This window comes from Physcomitrium patens, chromosome 14 (genome assembly GCF_059467195.1).
Source record: "Physcomitrium patens ecotype Gransden chromosome 14, ASM5946719v1, whole genome shotgun sequence".
Lineage (NCBI taxonomy): Eukaryota > Viridiplantae > Streptophyta > Bryopsida > Funariales > Funariaceae > Physcomitrium > Physcomitrium patens.
This window is the reverse complement of record NC_143423.1, coordinates 3,545,047-3,563,474: the sequence shown is the minus strand read 5'-3', so window position 1 is coordinate 3,563,474 and position 18,428 is coordinate 3,545,047. Positions and strand designations below refer to the sequence as shown.

Below are 18,428 nucleotides of genomic sequence, written 5' to 3'. Positions count from 1 at the left end.
AAAATTGTAAGAAGACATGACCATGTTGGATGCAATTATTTCTACTATATGTTGTGGTGGTTTTAAAACAAAAGTATGGTCAATTAATTGATCTTTGGAGAAGTGCCTTTTTAGATGGAAAATACAAACTTTGATAATCCCAATTTATAGAATCTTTTCTTGATAATATAAGTATACAATCTGAAAAATAAAAGAAGAAATATGAGACCAAAAAATAAGAAAATGATGCCACAGTTGGCAATAGTTTTTTCTTTAGTGCATATGAATTTAAGAGACAATACAAAATAAATAAGATTTAAGAAGTATAATATTGATAAGGTGTTTAAGTTCCAAATTCCTATCTCCTATCTTGACTATCCAAAGTGAATTAACAAGGCTTGGGCAACAATCTTGACAAAAACCATTACCAAAGTAGAAGTTCTAATTTGACAAAAATTACTTTTTGGTTTGATTTTACAAATTACAACAAATATATATATATATATATATATATATATAAGAACCAAATATTGTCCATCTTGTCTTATCTTTATCACTTGTATTAAGTCAAGGATTTACACACTTAGGTGGAAGAAAAAGAATAGGTACAAATAAAGATGGTTTAACTTCGGAAGACCAATCTACAAGAGAATAAAGACAAGGACATTCAATTAAATGAAAAGGATATTACAAGAGAGAAATCAATACAACAAGTTTTACTATTTCTCAAACAAGCAAAAAAATATTCTACCTTGCTGCCAAAAGTGTAAAAAATTAGAATTGAACCTTAATATTCAACTCTATATCAACATCACTTGTAACACCTTTAGCATTGGTTTTATCTTAGAAATTTTTTCGTCTTTAGTTTGGATGTCTTTGTCTTTGTTATCATGTGAATTGGTTTCTTAGAGTTGCTATGCTATCTCTTTTTATATTTATTCTTTATTTTTATAAAAAATAAGCAATCTCATAACTTCCCACTAATGATAGAAGTAAGTTGAAATAGAGAATATGTGACTCTTATCCATATTAGTTGTTGCTTGTAGTATCAAGTGAAGAAGTAATTTGGCCCAATTCAAGGCACATGTCTTAATGATATTTCATATTAAGACCATTGTCAACAACTTATTAATTTGTTTCAAAGGCCAAAATAAAAGATAGGAATTAAAAACTTAAACAACCTCCAATATTTCACCTCATGTATTCTATTAATTTATTTATTTATTTATATACTTTAAAGAAAAAAATTATGGTTATTTTTGTTTTCATATTTTTACTTCTTAGTATCTAATTATTCTCCTTGTTTTTCAACTAATATACATGCATCACTAAAGAAAGATTTTATTTATTGAAATTATTTCAAATGATGTTTTATATCCTAAAAGATAGTTCTCTCAAGATCAATTCACCTACCATACCTTTGCCTTGAAACTACAACAATGTTTAGTAAAATTATCTACATCCCAATGTGGTCAAACATTATTGCATGTCTATCTTCTTAACATAGTCATTTGTATTGATTAATTTTAGCTTCTTTAGTTTTACTTAGATTGTTGATTTTATTACCTTTTTTTTTTATTATTCCTCTCATATTCATCACCTGCTCTACTACATTCTATCAACTATATTCTAATCTTCTGACAATAAACTTCTATAATAAATTTCTACAATTAACTATCTTAATATATTATATCTTCAAAAGAACTTCTACTTTTTCTTGTTTTTAACTTAAGCAAGGTTAGTACAGCAAGTTATACCATTGGATGACTATTCCTAAAAAATTGAAAAGATAAATGGGACATGAGTTATATTTCCTCCATATTTATTGTCTTATTCAATTTGAGTATTTAAATTCAATTATTCCTCAAGATGGTTGCATGTCCTTGATTTAATTTCTTATCACTTCCAATAGGACCTTGTGATCAATAGAAGTCACATGTCATAAATCAATCTTTTATTGTTTTACCATCTTGGGACTTAATTCAATATCCTAGTACTAGATTGGTTCAAGATGGTTCTCTAATTTGGACCAATTTCTCCTTTGAGCTTCTTATGGTCCTTATTGTTTTTATAAGATTCTTACTTTTCTTATTTATTTATTTCTCCTTTGTAGATTAATTCTTCTACTCCTATTTGATTTAATCTATTTTACAAGACTATCTTATGTTTTTAAACTATATTAGTAACTACTCTACTCCTAGTATAAAAATCATATATAATAAAACAATAATGACTATTGCCAAATTTAGAAGGACTATAAAGTCTTGAACTAAGACAAAGTATAAGATATGCATTGATAAGAAAAAAGTAGACTTTACTCTTGCCTCCATATATATTATTTACTATAAAACTATGTGGCAATGTTTTGTAGGCCATATAATATGTGTCTAACTTACAAGACACATACTAATTTATAGAGCAAGTTTCTAATATATGCGTCACATAGGCAACTTGTAATAGAAGTGGCTAAATGTGCAACATGTGGCCAACTTATTGGCCAAATTGTCAACCTACCAATCACTTGTAAACATGTGTAAAGTATACAAAGCTTTTAGGATGCTTTACAGTAAGATATCAACAATTTAACCTACTTCTACTTACTTCTACATAATTCTACTTATCAAAGTAAACATACTAATAAATATGGCTATTTGTTATAGCATATGCAAATTATGTTATGTTTTTTTATAAGTAGTAATTTTGTACAAGTACCAATTTACTATATATGTTTCTTTGTACTAAGTTAACTATTTATTATTTTATTTTAAAAATTTTGATTTATATTCAATTAAATTATTTAATTCTTTAGTTTTTTTAATTAATTTTATAGTTTTTAAAAATCAATATTACTATTAATAAATAGTTTTTTATTATAATCTAACTCCAAACCATACTCCTTATTACATTTGGCATACTTTTCTTAGCTGATTTTCTATTGAATATTATCACTTTAGATTCTAATTAATATATTATCAAATCAGTTTTCTTGATAAGTCACTGATTATCTCCAGATTTTGGCTCATAAATGATGTAATAATATTCTGATGTACAAATAGTATTTTCAAATCAGACTTGTACTAATCTGGTAAATTTTCATTTATTTTTATTTTATTGTAAACAACCATCACAACTTACAAACAAGCAAGAAAGATGTTATTGACTTTGAAATTTCAAAGATCATGCTATTACCTTGTCCATGTTTATGTAATTTATATTCAAGAAGCATCACGTGATACTCATTGATAATGCCTTATGATCAGTCCAGAACTATGATCTAATTTTTCAACCAAATTAATCAAAGAAAACTACAGTCTTTGTTTCTTATTAGCATATAGTTACATTTTCATTTCATTTAATGTAACTACTTAGGGGACAGTGCATTAACTGTGGACCTCAGGTTGACTCGAATGTTTTTCGAACCGTTCGAATTGGTTTTTTTCATTCGCCAGTCCATTTATCCTCTGAAAATGCCTGTACGTACCCACAAAGTGAACTGTACAAAAGACGCTCAAATGTTCTGTCAGTTTTGTGATTTATGTAGTATAGCAAGAGAAGTCAGATAATGAAATCAAGGTCATAAGATGGAATGAGGAGCCAAAACTAGGCTCATGATACAACGAGGTTAGGATTTATCGTGTACACGCGATTGAATTAAATCACTCATGCTTTGGAGCTTACAGAACAAAGATATATCCATGAGGACATCTACAGTTCTGCTTGGTAGATAACTGCATTGTATTCCAACACAGGATGCTGCACACACACCCACCACGGAGGCGAAGTAACAGCACACAAATAAATAAAACACCAGTTTGCTACAGGCCTTGCATCGAACAAAAAAAAAAATCCAACAGCATCGTAGAGCAAAGTAGACAGCCAACGCTTAGAACGAATCCTACCAAAATTGTAATTAAATGCACAACCCACCAGCAAGTATAAAAGGTAACTAATTCACGAACCACTGTACATAGGCCTATCAGTTCTCTTCGCTAGCATATCCATTCTCGAATCTCAAAATCCCTAATCGACCTCCTCCGGAATACCCATGCCCTCAAAGCTGAACGCTGTAATGCTACACTAAGTCCCTGTTCTTTTAAGTTCACCAATAAACCAGGTATGATCTCGACAATGATGCACTTAAATGTTATGATGCACATAAAAGTCAGTCTGACATCGAATCTCATAACATAAATCAACCTGCCCATTTCACCTAGGCTAGGGTCTGATGTCGTATTATGTGGATAGAATATATCTCATGACCACTACTTCAGTAAGCTCTCGGCAATTCGATCCGGATCAAATGGAAGTTAATCTGCCACCTAACAAAATCATCATATTTCAATCCACTGCTCCGGTTCACAACATCCACTACATTTAGTTTACCCACCCATTACTACTAGAGGCGAGTATATCCTCTTCCTTTCAAGAGTATGACCGTTTCCATCGTATAATCTAAGCTAAAAATCTATAAAAAAAAATGATTGCACAGCGAGCCATCACCAACCTGGTCTATTCGTCTTCATTGATGTGGCCGCTACGGATCCTTTCAAATGTTCGAAAAAATCACTCTACGAGAAGCCCTCTATAGCTCATGGGGGTGCAGCGCACCATATTACTATCAGCGTGCATCATCAATCCGCCTTCTTAGTGCTCCTGAAGCTGTCCCTCAACTCCGCAAATTTCTTGAAGCACTGGGCCTTGCTCTTTCCGGGAACGGCGGTTGCGATTCTGTCCCATCTGTTGGCGGTATCCTTTGGAAATGCCTTAATGGCCTTCACCAGTGCCACTTCTTGACCCTCCGACCATCCCTCTCCTTCCGTAGCGGCTCCATTTGCAACTGCTCCGTTGCTTTGAGCAGGCTTCAGAGAATCTCCTTTCGGCTGTCCTCCGTTCTGACTACTCTTCTCGATCGCGGACTGACCTGCTGACATTGTCTGCTTAGCACCGCTTTCCTGTTTTTTCTCTGTGTTAACTGTACCGTTGTCAACTACCTTCGTACTACTCAACTCACCGCTAACTCCGTCCTCCCTCGTCGAAAGAGGTGAATCTATCACCACATTTTTTACCTTCCTTTTCTGCAAGAACGAGTCGAAAACTTTTGAAGAGTCTGGCTTCTGTAAAAGTACGGTCTTCACGCCTCTCAGAATTTCTTCCACAGATCGATTTGTGCCGATGTAATTTGAAACAACTTCCCAGCGCTGCGAAGTTCCCTTCGGAAACTTCTGTACAGCTTTCCTCAACAGGTCTACTTCTTGCTTCGACCAGGGTCTTTCTTCAACAACAGGTCTGGTAGTTTGCTTGCCCTTCTCTGCAACTACATCCGAGGCAATCTTATCGTTCACAGTTGGTGTAGCTGCATCCACAACGGAAATAACTGGGCTCGAATTCAGTCGAATGGGAGTCCCAGCGGCAGCTGAATCCGACGAAACGATGACCTCTGCTCCGCTCATCACATTTCTTAAGTATTCAGTCTGTTCGTTCACCTCTTTCATGCCCTCCAACTTTTCGCACAGCCCTCTCAAAAGAGAAATCTCCAACGAAGTGCAAAAGTTCTCCACGTCGTCTTCGGAAACCCCGCTCTCCTTCTTCGCTACCACGGCTGCTGCCACGGCCCGTAACCTAGCTTTCTCCTTTCTTAAAAGCTTCTTCTCCTTCTCCTTCAACTTCTTCTGAGCTGAAGCTTCCTCCGCAGCTTTTCTATCTTCCTCCTCTTTCCGCAGCCTCTCTTCCTCTAGGGCTCGAGCTGCCTCCTCTTCCTTCTCACGCTTCGCCTGAAACTTCGCCTGTTTCTTTCGCAGTTTCTCGGCCTTCTCCTCCTCCTTCCTCCGTGCAATCCGGGGGTCCTTCTTATATGCATTCTCGGTCATCAACCTAATGCGAGCATATTCCTCTTTCTTCGCCTTCTCTCGGAACTTGGCGTTCTGCCTCTCCATCCACCTCTTGTGCTCGCGACTCTCTGCTTGCTCCAAATCGAATTCATCGGCATGAGGGAACTCTCTCCAACTCTTGAAGCTCCACCAGAAATCGTAGAAACTATCTACGGTGCCAATATCAGTGTCATTGTCGCCTAGGGAGGGAATCGGCTGGACCGTAGACCACCGACCATTCCGAGCAAACACGGGTCCGAATACCTTGAAAAACTCTCCAGGAGCACAATCACTAGGAATTTCGTCATCAAACTCGTCAATAGAATCGTAGGCTCGTCGCTTCACGGGGTCTATAAGGACCTCGTATGCAAATTGTATCGCCTTGAAGTGCCGATCGATCTCCTCCTTTTTGATCTCTTTCTTCTCCTCTGTGCCTTCCGCCAACAGCAGAGCAGCTTGTTTGTCGGGGTGATATTTCAAAGCAGTCTCTCTGTAGCTCTTCCTAATCTGGTCTTCTGTGGCTAGAAATCTCAGGTGGCTCAAACCTATTAGGGCATAATGGTCCTGAGTCTCTGCCCCGTCACCAGACTTCTTCTTACCCTTGAATTGATAAGAATCTACGGAGGGAGACTCCCCACCCTTCTCCTTCTTCTCGGGCACCGCCTCAGCCTCCACAGGGTCCCTAGTCACACCACGAGCACGCTTTGCTGCCTCATGGAAGCATATCCCTGCAGGTTCCAGGCCCAACCGAGGAAAGCATTTGCTATTCGAAGCAACGTATTCAGGTAAAACCTCTGGAATATCAGCAGGAAAATAAGTGAGATACAGCCGGTCCTCTAGACCCGGCATCTTCACTGATTGTAACCCTCTTAGAATATGCGCGCGAGGTTGAGTATGTTAATTGTCAATCAACTGGATCCTACTACATCCGCTGCACATTCAACCAAACAACACAATACTGTTATGTCTGCAAAAAAGCATCCATGAAAAGACCAACATCTCACAACAGCCAACTTGACAGCATAGCGAAATTCCCTGCAACTAACACGCGCTCTTAAACCCCACCAACGTAGAGCAGAAAGGATCGCAACCACCACCACGGAGTTATAGCATAAAATTCTCATGAGAAAAAAAAGTCCCACCACAGCCATGGAAGTTTACACGATAAAACAAACGCTTCACTCAAGCACTCTCGTTCTCAGAACTACACTAGGCCTTGTCGCAGCAACATTCTGAACATGGACTAAAATATCCTACAACAATATCGAGGGCATTGCCACGAACAAACCAAAGTGAGCACAACAAAGTACACAAGTCACTCTCGAGACCTTTTGTCGTAGAGGATACAGAAAGAGGCTGCTAAATTGCAGTTCAACAATCTGCCGGCAAGGCAAGGATGACAAGTGAGATTGCCATTTCTCAATCAAGTTTTAAGAATATTACATCTCATCGTTCAGATTGTCCGCAAATAATCCACCGCGACTCGTACAGCGCCGCTTCTCAAATACACATGCACCAGGCGTTGAAGAATACAACAAAAACTCGAGCGGCTCAAGTGCTCTCCACCAAATGGCACTTCGCGACTTCCATTCAAGTCAGACTGGACCCTCTCTCCGGCACAGGAAACGAATCAGTCGTGCAGGCATGTAATAACCTTCCACACAACGCTAATGCTCCTCAAACCACGGGGGCTTGACACTACAGCCCGACAGGACACCTAGAGGAGAAATAAACTAAAACGGTTACAGGGGGGCACTAAATCAATGGTTTGAGGCTATCCCACACTGAAGACTAAGGGGGAAGTGAGGTATCTCAACAATCAGGATACGCGTGGGAACACCGAAAGCCACGCAACGCAATACGCAAGCCCCTCAAAACCTAATACATACCCTAACGCATACCCTAATGCAGCAACCACTGTGAACCGTACGACGAACTAAAACTCCGCAACCTCCGACAGTGCCAAGCCACGTATTGGTCGATCTCTCCTTCGACGCAGTGCTCCCACAAAGAAATGTGCCTCCGCCCCTGAACACCGCGCAGTAACACAAGCTGCGACGGCCACCCCCAAACCCCTGCACCATCGACAAACCCTAATGCGGACACGCGCAATCCCCTCGGGACTCAAAGGCCCTCTGTATCCCATTGGGCTCCACATAACCCCACTGGTTCTCCCAGGAATATGCCTTGGATGATAATCGTGGATGTGTTTGCATGAGAATGGATGTAGTCGACCCCTCATCCTTTTATCCTCCACTGCGCTGTTTCCGACCCCATCCTTCAATCCCCAGGGTGCCTCGTTGTCGTGAGGGGTGTGTGTGTCTTTGGGATCCTGCTCGGGAACGTTGGAGAACATATTTGCCAAGTCAATTTTGTCCTAGCTCACATTGCTTGCTTTGACCGATTGTTGTGCCATTATTAAACTTTAAATCACAGATTTGATAATTTATAACAAATTACCTCAATACTAGTCATCTTTATTAACCGAAAACTATTATTTAAAATGAGATTTAAATTCTTACCGATTTTTTGAAAATATTTTGATTATGTTTCGAGCATATATTTTTTTCTACTTATTTTTCTGTTTTAATGTAGATATATTATTTCAAATTTTAATGAATAAACACACATAAAATATACATATATATATATATATATATACGTGTTCGTTTTTATATTATTATCATCCTATGCACGCTCTCTTTTTCTTTTGACATTTAATTTGGTTCCACTCCTCTATAATATTTGGTGACCATTCATAAGTCTAAATTATAAGACCTTTTGTATTTATATTGGATCAACTTACTACTATTTAACAATCATTTCTGATAAATCAACAGCATCAACATAGCCAACCCAACCCATTTTCAATTAATAAATCAAAACATAGTCATATATATAAATATAAATATAAATATATAAAATTAAAATTACCACATATGATAATACCTTTTTCAGACAAACAAATCATGCATGCAGTTACTATATATATATGTATATAATTTTAAAAATATATTTTTATATTTTTAAAAAATTATAGGGAACGTATGATATATTTGTAATATTTTATGAATATTATTTTATTATCAAATATATACAATTTGGATTGATACAAAAGATTATTTCAATAAAAAACAATATCAAACTAAATATGAATTAGATGTTAATTATTTTTTAAATATTCTTAAAACCTATTTATAAAATAAGCCATGTATTTTATATGTTCTCATTAAAATTTCTAATACACTCATTGCATGCATATTCTGGTGGATAAAGATTACATCTAAATAGTTATAATTTAAGGGTATATATATATATATATATATATATGTGTGTGTGTGTGTGTGTGTGTTAAATTTAGTCAATTGATTATTGATAACATATGTTTTTGATTTCTACTTCTTTGTCAATAATGTTATAAGATGGATTTACATAGTAAATTTCAGCAAGTAAGATTGTAGATTTGACTCAAGTGTATAAAGTTTTATTCTCTAACCATGTCCGTTTATTCACATTACGAGAAAATCAAAATATTTTTGCAATTATAATGAACAATATAATTAATTATTTATAGATTTTTACTATCTATAAATAAATTTGTGTAAAATTTTAAAATATTAATAGTTTCTTATATAATCTATACATGATTTAAGTACTAATATTTGAAATTAATAAAATTACATTGTTTTTATATTCAGATACAATAAAATAAATAAACAAGTACATAATACACATTTTTCTTACATTGAACATCAATCTTATCCAAAATTAGACAAAACAAATGTTAACATGCAGAAAGAAGCATTTTTTATTTCACAAATATGTGAAATTGTATTAAATATATTGTTGTTATTACTTTTGCCATTCTAAACTACAATGACAAAAACAAAGTTCTTTAAAAGAATTACAACCTCTAAATTTACTATTCTTTTATAAAATAAGTACAAACCTGTTTTTAGATAATACATTTTAGAATCAACAGTTGTAATGATAATTGTTCTATTAAATATGATTCGATTATATAATTTATTTAACATATTAAAATAACAAAATAAAAAATATTTTATAGTTCCTAAATTTAGATAAATATGGTTCTAATTCAAGTTTTAAAGTTCACTCCATTCATTTTTGATGTTCTAATTTTGTTATTTTTGAAATATTATATTGTGTTGTAATCTTTTTACAATCGCCATAATTTTCATCGATTTTTATTAAGATTTTTTTGGTTAAAAAGTATTTTAGAATAATCAATAAATTAGAAGTTAAAAAAATAAAAATATATTTTAATTTAATTTTTTTTATAAATAATGAAATTAGAAAAAACAATTGATTTAAATATGTAAATTTTTTAGTAATGTTTTTAAAATAATTGAAAATCTGATTATGTATTTTTATTGAAAAAAATATTTTTAATCGATTGGGATCTTAAAAATAAACGTTTTTATTTATTATATATATATATATATTTAGATATATATATATATATCTATATTGTTTGAGTAAATGGTATTCTATACATATTACAAATAAATTAATGCTTAGTTATTTTACCTATTATTTTGGTTGCTTAAAATTATATTAAAAATTCATTGATTGTAAACAAGCACATGTTTATTTTGTGCTTTGCAAAAGACCATAAAACGCTTGTGATTTATAACTATTTTCTGGAAGCATAACAAATTCATCAAATAGAAATGCAAAAAATAGAAAAAAAATATTTAAAATTGAAACAACTCTTAAAATATAAAACTATATTTATCCTTTCATACACAAACAACCCATCTATAAATTACTCATTTTGATTCAACAAACTTTGTTTATATTGAACTTAATATTTTATGAAATATATGATTTAAGAGAAAATCATATAATTTTCTGAAATAAACTTATTTCTTCTCTCAAATGTACAAAAAAAAGATAAGAAGATATATTGAACCATATTCAAGCTCGTACAAGTTGTATGCCAGTCATACTCGTCTTTTGAATTTAATTTCAGCTTATTCTCTAAACATTTTGAGATGCAGTTAACAAAGAATTCTAGCAACTACAATAATGGAAGTTTAAACACGATTTGTAATGTAAGTATTAGTAGTGTAAGTTTGAGTAAAGGAAGTATTTGTAAAAAAATTAAATTAATGTTACCAAAAGTAAAACATAATAAACATAATAGAAACAATATAAATATTACTAATTTCCTCAAAAAAGATAAAAAAACACATATATCTTCAAACTACATACAGTAGAAGTATATATATTTAAAAATATAAATAAAACTTAAAAATTAATGAAATTTATAATTGTATAAAAAATCACTTAATCAAACAATTCCAATATCAACACATAAGCACGGACTCCTGACTCAAAATCTGACGAATCGTGAATGAATAGTAACAACATTAGTTCATGCAATGAGAATGGGAATGGAAGTATGAACGAATGCAGGACGAATCTAGGATGAATAAAGGATGAGAAACGGCGTCGGTCGTCTCTCCTCCCTCAAGAGGGAGTTGTTTCTGTTAAATTGTTTCTGCGTTGCGGGCATCGAGTTCTGTGGCTCGAGAACAGTGTGCCCCCCTCAATTCCAGTCTGGATTCGACAGTCCTCGCTGCGGAGAGGAGTGGGGAAACTTTTCTAAGCTTGATGAGGTCGTGGGTCAGTGGAGATGGTCAGTGAAGTGGGGTTTAGATTAGGGATTTGGACGTAAGTTGGGAAGTTTTGTGGGTTGGCGCCGGCTGTGGAGATGGCCATGGGGGACGTGACCGGTGTGAATCGCTATGACAAGGGGGTGACCATCGGTTCGGGTACTTTCGGTATCGTCTTCAAGGCAATCGATAAATTGGTACTTGGGTTTCCCTTTTTGTTTTTATTTTTACTTTACTCCCCTGCTCTCTCGTCCCTCTTATCTTCGACCTAATTTGGATGGTTGCGTGATGCTGCATTTTGAAGCGATGGCCGTTGAAGGGTTGATGAATTGGAATGAAAATGAGTGCAATCCAATCGTTTGGCTAAGTTGGTGACCGATCACTCTTTTGTGCGAATTTCGCAATTGAGATTTGCTGGAAAGATTGTAGTGTGTACTGTCATACTATCCCCTGCCTGTAGCACATGCTGCACCATTGTAACATTGCATTGATTTTATGTCACCGTGAGAAAAGACTATGGGGAATTGGCAGGGTGAAATATTGCGTCGATGGAATTTTTCCTTCAACACATTTACCTCGTGCCTCGCCTTCGGCACTTCCTCCTCGAAGCTTCATATTTTGCCATTGGCTTATGTTTCTTCTTTTTGCAGACGAACAGGACTGTAGCTGTTAAGATGATTAGAACGGGTAAATACAAGGAGGGAGTAAACGTGACAGCTTTGAGGGAGATCAAATTGTTGAAGGAGTTGTATGATCCAAATGTGATCGAGCTCGTGGATGTGTACCAACACAAACGAAATTTATATCTTGTGTTCGAGTACATGGAGAGTGACTTGGAAGCAGTAATCTACGATCGCAACACTTTTCTTTCTCCCGCGGACTACAAATCCTACATTTACATGACCCTGAAGGGACTGGCTTTTTGTCATAAGAAATGGATTCTCCACAGGTCTGTGTATGCATAGGCTTCAAGTTGTGCTTGGTGTACCCTTGACCTCGTATCTTTGGCGCACAAACCTTGGCCATTGCGTGGCCAACAATGATTACTTTCTTTTTTTGTTTATTTTCTGGTGTTTGAAACAGGGATATGAAGCCAAATAATTTATTGCTTGGTTCAGACGGACAGTTGAAGATTGCCGATTTTGGTTTAGCTCGGATCTTTGGAAGTCCAGACCGGAGATTCACTCATGAGGTAAAGAAAGGATTCCTGTACTTGTTGCCGACTACTTCAGACCTTTCTGTTAAGAGAGGAAGGTTTCACATCAATTCAGAGAGCACAACTGCTAATAATGGGGCATTGTACGTATTCATTGTTACGAGCTTATTTAATTGCAATGGTGACATCCTTATATAATGCGAACCAGGTGTTTGCTCGGTGGTATCGCGCTCCTGAGCTCCTCTTTGGCTCCAAAATGTACGGACCAGGTGTCGACGTCTGGGCAGTTGCTTGTATTTTTGCAGAACTCATTCTTCGACGTCCTCTCTTTCAGGTATCTTGAACAAGAAGCACAAGCCACCTTTTAGGTAACACCTGTTACATAGGATTTGTTTATGGGCTTGGAGCAATACCATTTTTGGTTTGACCTTTTCAGCTTGTGGCCAATGGGTCTTAAGTTCTTGTTACTCAGTTCCTAGGCTATTTGACATCAGGGAGTATATCGATCTGAATCACGGTTCGATTTGGAATGCTTGTTTTTTATTCTTCAATATTTTGAACAGGGTACAAGTGATATTGATCAACTCGGAAAAATCTTTGCAACCTTTGGAACTCCACGTGAATCACAATGGCCAGACATGACTTCTTTACCTAATTATGTGGAATACTCCTATTCTCCACCCCAGCCCTTTCGCACTCTTTTTCCGCAGGCCAGTGAAGACTGCCTAGACCTTCTTCAACGGATGTTTACATACGACCCTAGGCAAAGAATCTCCGCACAGCAAGCTCTAGAGCACAGGCAATTGCTTCTTCTGCATTATGCTTTGCATTATTCTTCTGGTCATAATGTTAACACCCTGCTCCCCGCAGTTTCTATTTCTTCTCTCTTGTACTAACCCTTGGAACGCAATTAATTGCAGGTATTTTAGAACAGAGCCAGCAGCAACGCCCCCACATTTGCTTCGTAGGCCAGTTCGGCAACAAATAGACGGACAAACAAATGCTTTGGATCCTGCACCTGAGGATATTTAAGGTTTCTCCACCAATTAAAACAGGACACAGTTGAAGGCGCTCAGAAAACAATTTTTCAGTGGAAGAGTCCACTATTTCATAATACTCCAAAAAATAATCGAGAAGTGAATGTGGTTATATATCTTGAATCGATTGGAATGGTTTATAGTTGCAGTTTTTTTAGAAGACATCAGGGCAGGCTGTAAACCTGACGTTGTCTTCAGAAAGATTGTGCTGCTTGGAATATCCTCACCCTCAACATTTGATGATATTTGCCTAAATATGTTGGTTTTTAACCCTGGAAACAAAACTGGGAACATAAAAATCAATTATTATATCACAATTAGTGCTATGATGTTTTCTCTAATTGAATATGATGATGTTTTTATTGATTGAGCTACTTGAAAGCTCTCAGATAGGAAAAAAAATCAATTGTGTTTATTGAAGCACATCTCCATAAAACTAATACAGTATGAGACGTGTTGTGATTCAAATAACATCACAACTCTGAAAAAATAACAGCAAATACGATGTAAACAAACAATGTAATCCAGATCACTCTTGATTATGTGTTCTCTTTCCACATTCTGAAGATGAATTTTTTATGATTGTATGTGCAATTTTATAGTTATTCACAAGGATTTTGGATTTTATGATTGTTTTGAAAAGTCCAACAATTAACATATATTTAAGGTCAGATTAGGTATTTTGATGATTACTTAAGTGCATTAAATAGAGATCCAAAGTTCAAATCTGAATGTTTTAACTAAACATATATTTAAAATACGTAAATAACAATTAAAGAAAAAATGAATTACAACTCATCAACTATATATTTTTATGTTGATTATTATATGAGTAGTTTACATAAAGCATGGTAACAAGAATATATTATGATATATATATATATATATATATATATATATATATAAATAAAATTTAAAATTTCATAATTATTATTTTTAATAAATTAATTCTATAATTTTTGTATGGAATTAATATATTAATTTTAACCTCCAATAATTACAAAACTAAAGTCCAATACATATTGAGCATAGAAGATGTCTAGCATAAATGACTTATAAACCATGTTTCAAATTTTTAAGTACATGTAATCTTAACCTATAAATACTATAAGAATCTATTGCATGTTTATTCTTGTGCATGTTATAAAAATTGCTGAGACTCTCAATCAATTGTTTTATTATACTTGCACATATGCCACTACACACAATAAAATTCATTCTTATAGTGATAGATAAAACCTCCTCTTCAACCACTTAGCACATATAGAAGGTTCAATTCTTGGTCTAAACTAGTAAAACTTCAATGCTTATTCTTGCTTCTACTTTACTTATACCAATCTAAACTTTCATAGTTTATCAATTAACCAATTATCTTTAACATTGTGGTTGTCTTGTTTGATGATGTAGTTCCAACTTCTTATAGTACAAAATTTCACCTTTGTTGCAATTATTGCATTGTAATATTCTTATAAAATATTATATTATAATTATAAAATTATTGTAAATGAGATTATAATATAATATTATGTTGGACTTCTTCAAATGACCTACATAGTTGATATAGCTCAAGATTTGAGGCAATTTGCTTATAGCATTTTTATTTATTTTTAGCCATATAAGTGGACTTCATATTTTTGCCAATACTATCATGCCATGCAACTTTGATTTCTTTACATCAATTTTTTTGTTGGCCCAATCATGGTTGAAATTAATTTACATCATAAGAATATTAAATTTCAACTTTTTATGGAATTTAGAAATAATACACAATTAAACTTGGATTTTGATGAAATCTAATAGTAATGCTCAATTCGACATGATTTTAGACTCATTACTAGATCTCTTAAGAAGTGAAAGCCTTCTTCATTTATCTTTTATAAGCGAGTGCAAAAACTATAATATTATTTTTTAAAATATAAACTTATATAGAATAATAATAGAATAGTATATTTTTTTTATTTCATTTTAATAATGTTGTATATTTCATAACAAAAGTCATTACTTATGTAATCATCAAAGATATGAAATATCAAAAACTAGAAGGTCAATAAAATCTTTTGTGACAAGAAAAGAATAGACATTCACTCAAAGATAGTATAATATTAAAATTAGAATAGCTATTGCATAAGATAAGAAGACTATAGACTCTTGAAACATGAGTAAGAAAAAAAATGATGTTGATAGGAGTGAAGTGTCAAGGACATGAATCTTAAAGAGTTAAAATACCAATACACTCTTGTATCACTTGAAAAGACTAAAAAATCACTCAAAGATATAGTATTAAACTAGAATGTCTATTGCTAAAGACACGAAGATTTAGAAAGTCTTGAGACAAGACTAAGGACTAGAAAGACATTGCCAAGAGTGAAAAAGGCTTCATTCTTACTGTCACGGATACAAAAATATAGACTCGAGATCTAACAAGAAGTTCAAGAAGAACTAGCAAGAACTAGATTAATCAGATGAATACAAGAACAACAGCAGAGAAGTGAGCTAGAGCTCCAAGAGATGTGTTGTCGAGATTGAAGAACTCTTAGGCTCGATTCCAATATATACTCCTATTTAGGAAGCTTCTGAAGCAACTTCTACCAACTAGGAAGCTTCTAGAAGGTTCTAGAGACTTGCTTCTAGAAGGTTCTAGAAACTTATCTCTAGAAGGTTCTAAGGATTATGTCCCTAACATCTTCTACTAACTAAGAAGCTTCTAGAAGGTTCCAGAGACTTACTTCTAGAAGGTTTTAGAAACTTGTCTTTAGAAGGTTCTAAGGACTATGTCCCTAACATCACCCCCTCCTTTAGCTTCGAGGTCTCTGAGAAGCAATGTTGTTGTTAATCAGTACCAACGCAAGAAAATGAAGATCTGTTGCATAACGTCTGCTATGAACTCCAACTGTTGTTCACGACGCAAGTGGTTCATCGGCCCTTGAAGCCAATGGTAGTGGCCCATTCCTTCAACTTCTGACCAAGCATGAACTTCCGTGTCCTCATTGTGAAATTGTCTTGCAAACACGCCTTTTGCTTAACCATCGTAAGTACGCTCGGACTCAAATACAATCACCAGTGATCGGTTACTCGGTAACCTCCATCGTCGTCGTGGTGTAGGCGGTTCTTCATCTCGAGGTCGCCTTCGAGAGCTAGTCGGTTGAGATAATCTGACTGGCATAGTATCTATCTCTTGGCTATCCATATCAGAAGACCAAACTATGGCTACTGGAAAAAATTCTATTTTATCTTGGAGAAAATAACTATATCAACTACGAATTTTGATGGTGCTCTCTTCCTTTCTTATATTCTTGGATGAGCAAGCTTCAGAAAGAAGCTATCGTCGAACCGGCTTAGGTTTATGAGGATGTTGTTGATGAAATTCCTGTACCTTTTGTGGCGCATTGGCGAGATTTTCAGCTGGCTCCCACGTTCGCTCATTAATGTTGTTGCCGCACCAATGAACAAGATATTCCAACTTGCCCCACCTTCGCCGTGAATCCAACACCTTTTCAACCTCGTATTCCTCATAGTTCTCGATCTCAATACTAGGTGGCGGACATTGCACTCTTCTAGGAAAAGACGACTCTTGATAAGGCTCCAACAGAGAAATATGAAAGACTGGATGTACCTTCATAGAAGCCGGTAATTCGAGACGGTACGCCACTGGATTGATTTGCTTCTGGATGATAAATGGTCCCAATCTTTGATAGTCCAACTTATCACATGGTCGCTTGGTCTTGATATTTAGTCAAAGAAGCCATGCTTTATCTCTAATTTTGAAAGTAGGTGATTGATTCCAAAATCTATCTGCAGATGCCTTATAGGATTCTTGAGCAGATTGTAATTGAAGCTTCAACATATTTTGAAGCTCTGATAGTTGTTTCGCAAATCCTTCAGCTGCTGGATTATTATTTGTTGACGGACTCAATAAATCAAGCTTCAAATGATACCCATAGTTGGAAAAGAATGGTGTGTATTCAGTCGACGCATGGAGGGTGTTGTTATATGCAAACTCAGCTAGCGACAGATATGTGGTCTAATCGTCTTGCTGATAGTTGATATTGCATCGTAAGTATTGTTCCAAGACTTGGTTCACCCGTTCCGTTTGGCCATCAGTTTGAGGATGAAAAACCAAAGAAAGCTTGATATCCACCTTCAGTATCTCAAAGAGAGATCTCCACAACTTTGATATGAACTAGGTTCCTCAATCTAATACAATATCATCTGGTAGTCCATGATATTGATATACATTATCGAGAAAGAGCCTTGTTGTGACTTCACTGGACGATGTCTTTCTTGCAAGGGACAAAATGTGCCATCTTTATAAGCCGATCTACCATGACAAAGATGTTGTCAAATGAGTTCGATGATGGCAGGTCCGTGATGAAGTCCATGGAAATTGAAGACCATGGTCGACGTGGAATCGGCAATGGCTGTAGGAGTCCATAAGGGCGATGTCAAGGATTCTTGGATCTTGAACAGATGTTGCAGGAGAGGACAAAATCTTTCACATCCTTCCACATTTGGGGCCACCAAAAATCTCTAGAAATAAGCTCCAAGGTCATATTGAATCCAAAATGTTCCACAGTTGGAAAATCATGGCGAGATTGAAGAACTTAGAGTCGTGCTAGTTCTTTTGGGATATATAACCGCTCCTCAAAGTATAAAAGATCTCTCTCGACCTTGAACTTGTCGTCATTGGCACGCTGCTTAATATCAATGGCTACTGAATCTTCAATGGTCATGGCACGTACTTGATTCA

General features: G+C 35.2%; 2 protein-coding genes across 3 annotated transcripts; one reads left to right on the top strand and one right to left on the bottom strand.

Annotated features, from left to right (window-relative positions):
* Positions 1-4,159: 4,159 nt before the first annotated feature.
* Positions 4,160-7,962, bottom strand: LOC112291471 (uncharacterized). The gene is made up of 2 exons (XM_024538904.3): positions 7,290-7,962; positions 4,160-6,777 (listed from the first exon to the last, which is right to left on the bottom strand). The coding sequence occupies exon 2, from the start codon at positions 6,693-6,695 to the stop codon at positions 4,611-4,613; it is 2,085 nt and encodes a 694-aa protein (XP_024394672.1). The 5' UTR covers positions 6,696-6,777; positions 7,290-7,962; the 3' UTR covers positions 4,160-4,610.
* Positions 7,963-11,409: 3,447 nt separating this feature from the next.
* LOC112290977 (cyclin-dependent kinase D-1) lies at positions 11,410-13,998 on the top strand. Of its 2 annotated transcripts, none has more exons than XM_024537874.3 (6): positions 11,410-11,685; positions 12,139-12,437; positions 12,572-12,680; positions 12,853-12,978; positions 13,208-13,443; positions 13,565-13,998. In XM_024537874.3, exons 1-6 carry the CDS (start codon positions 11,587-11,589, stop codon positions 13,674-13,676), a joined length of 981 nt encoding a protein of 326 aa, XP_024393642.1. In that variant the 5' UTR covers positions 11,410-11,586; the 3' UTR covers positions 13,677-13,998. The 2 variants fall into 2 exon arrangements, with proteins under 2 accessions (XP_024393642.1, XP_073395029.1); XM_073538928.2 differs by lacking the exon at positions 11,410-11,685 and adding an exon at positions 11,724-11,855 and having other exon boundaries at positions 13,565-13,795.
* Positions 13,999-18,428: the final 4,430 nt, after the last annotated feature.

Excerpts from the sequence above, each read along its gene's own strand:
- LOC112291471 (XM_024538904.3), bottom strand. The coding sequence starts at position 6,695 with ATGCCGGGTCTAGAGGACCGGCTGTATCTCACTTATTTTCCTGCTGAT.
- LOC112290977 (XM_024537874.3), top strand. The coding sequence starts at position 11,587 with ATGGCCATGGGGGACGTGACCGGTGTGAATCGCTATGACAAGGGGGTG. Across the intron at positions 12,438-12,571 it reads AAGAAATGGATTCTCCACAG|GGATATGAAGCCAAATAATT; the intron begins GTCTGTGTATGC and ends TGTTTGAAACAG. Across the intron at positions 13,444-13,564 it reads CAGCAAGCTCTAGAGCACAG|GTATTTTAGAACAGAGCCAG; the intron begins GCAATTGCTTCT and ends AATTAATTGCAG.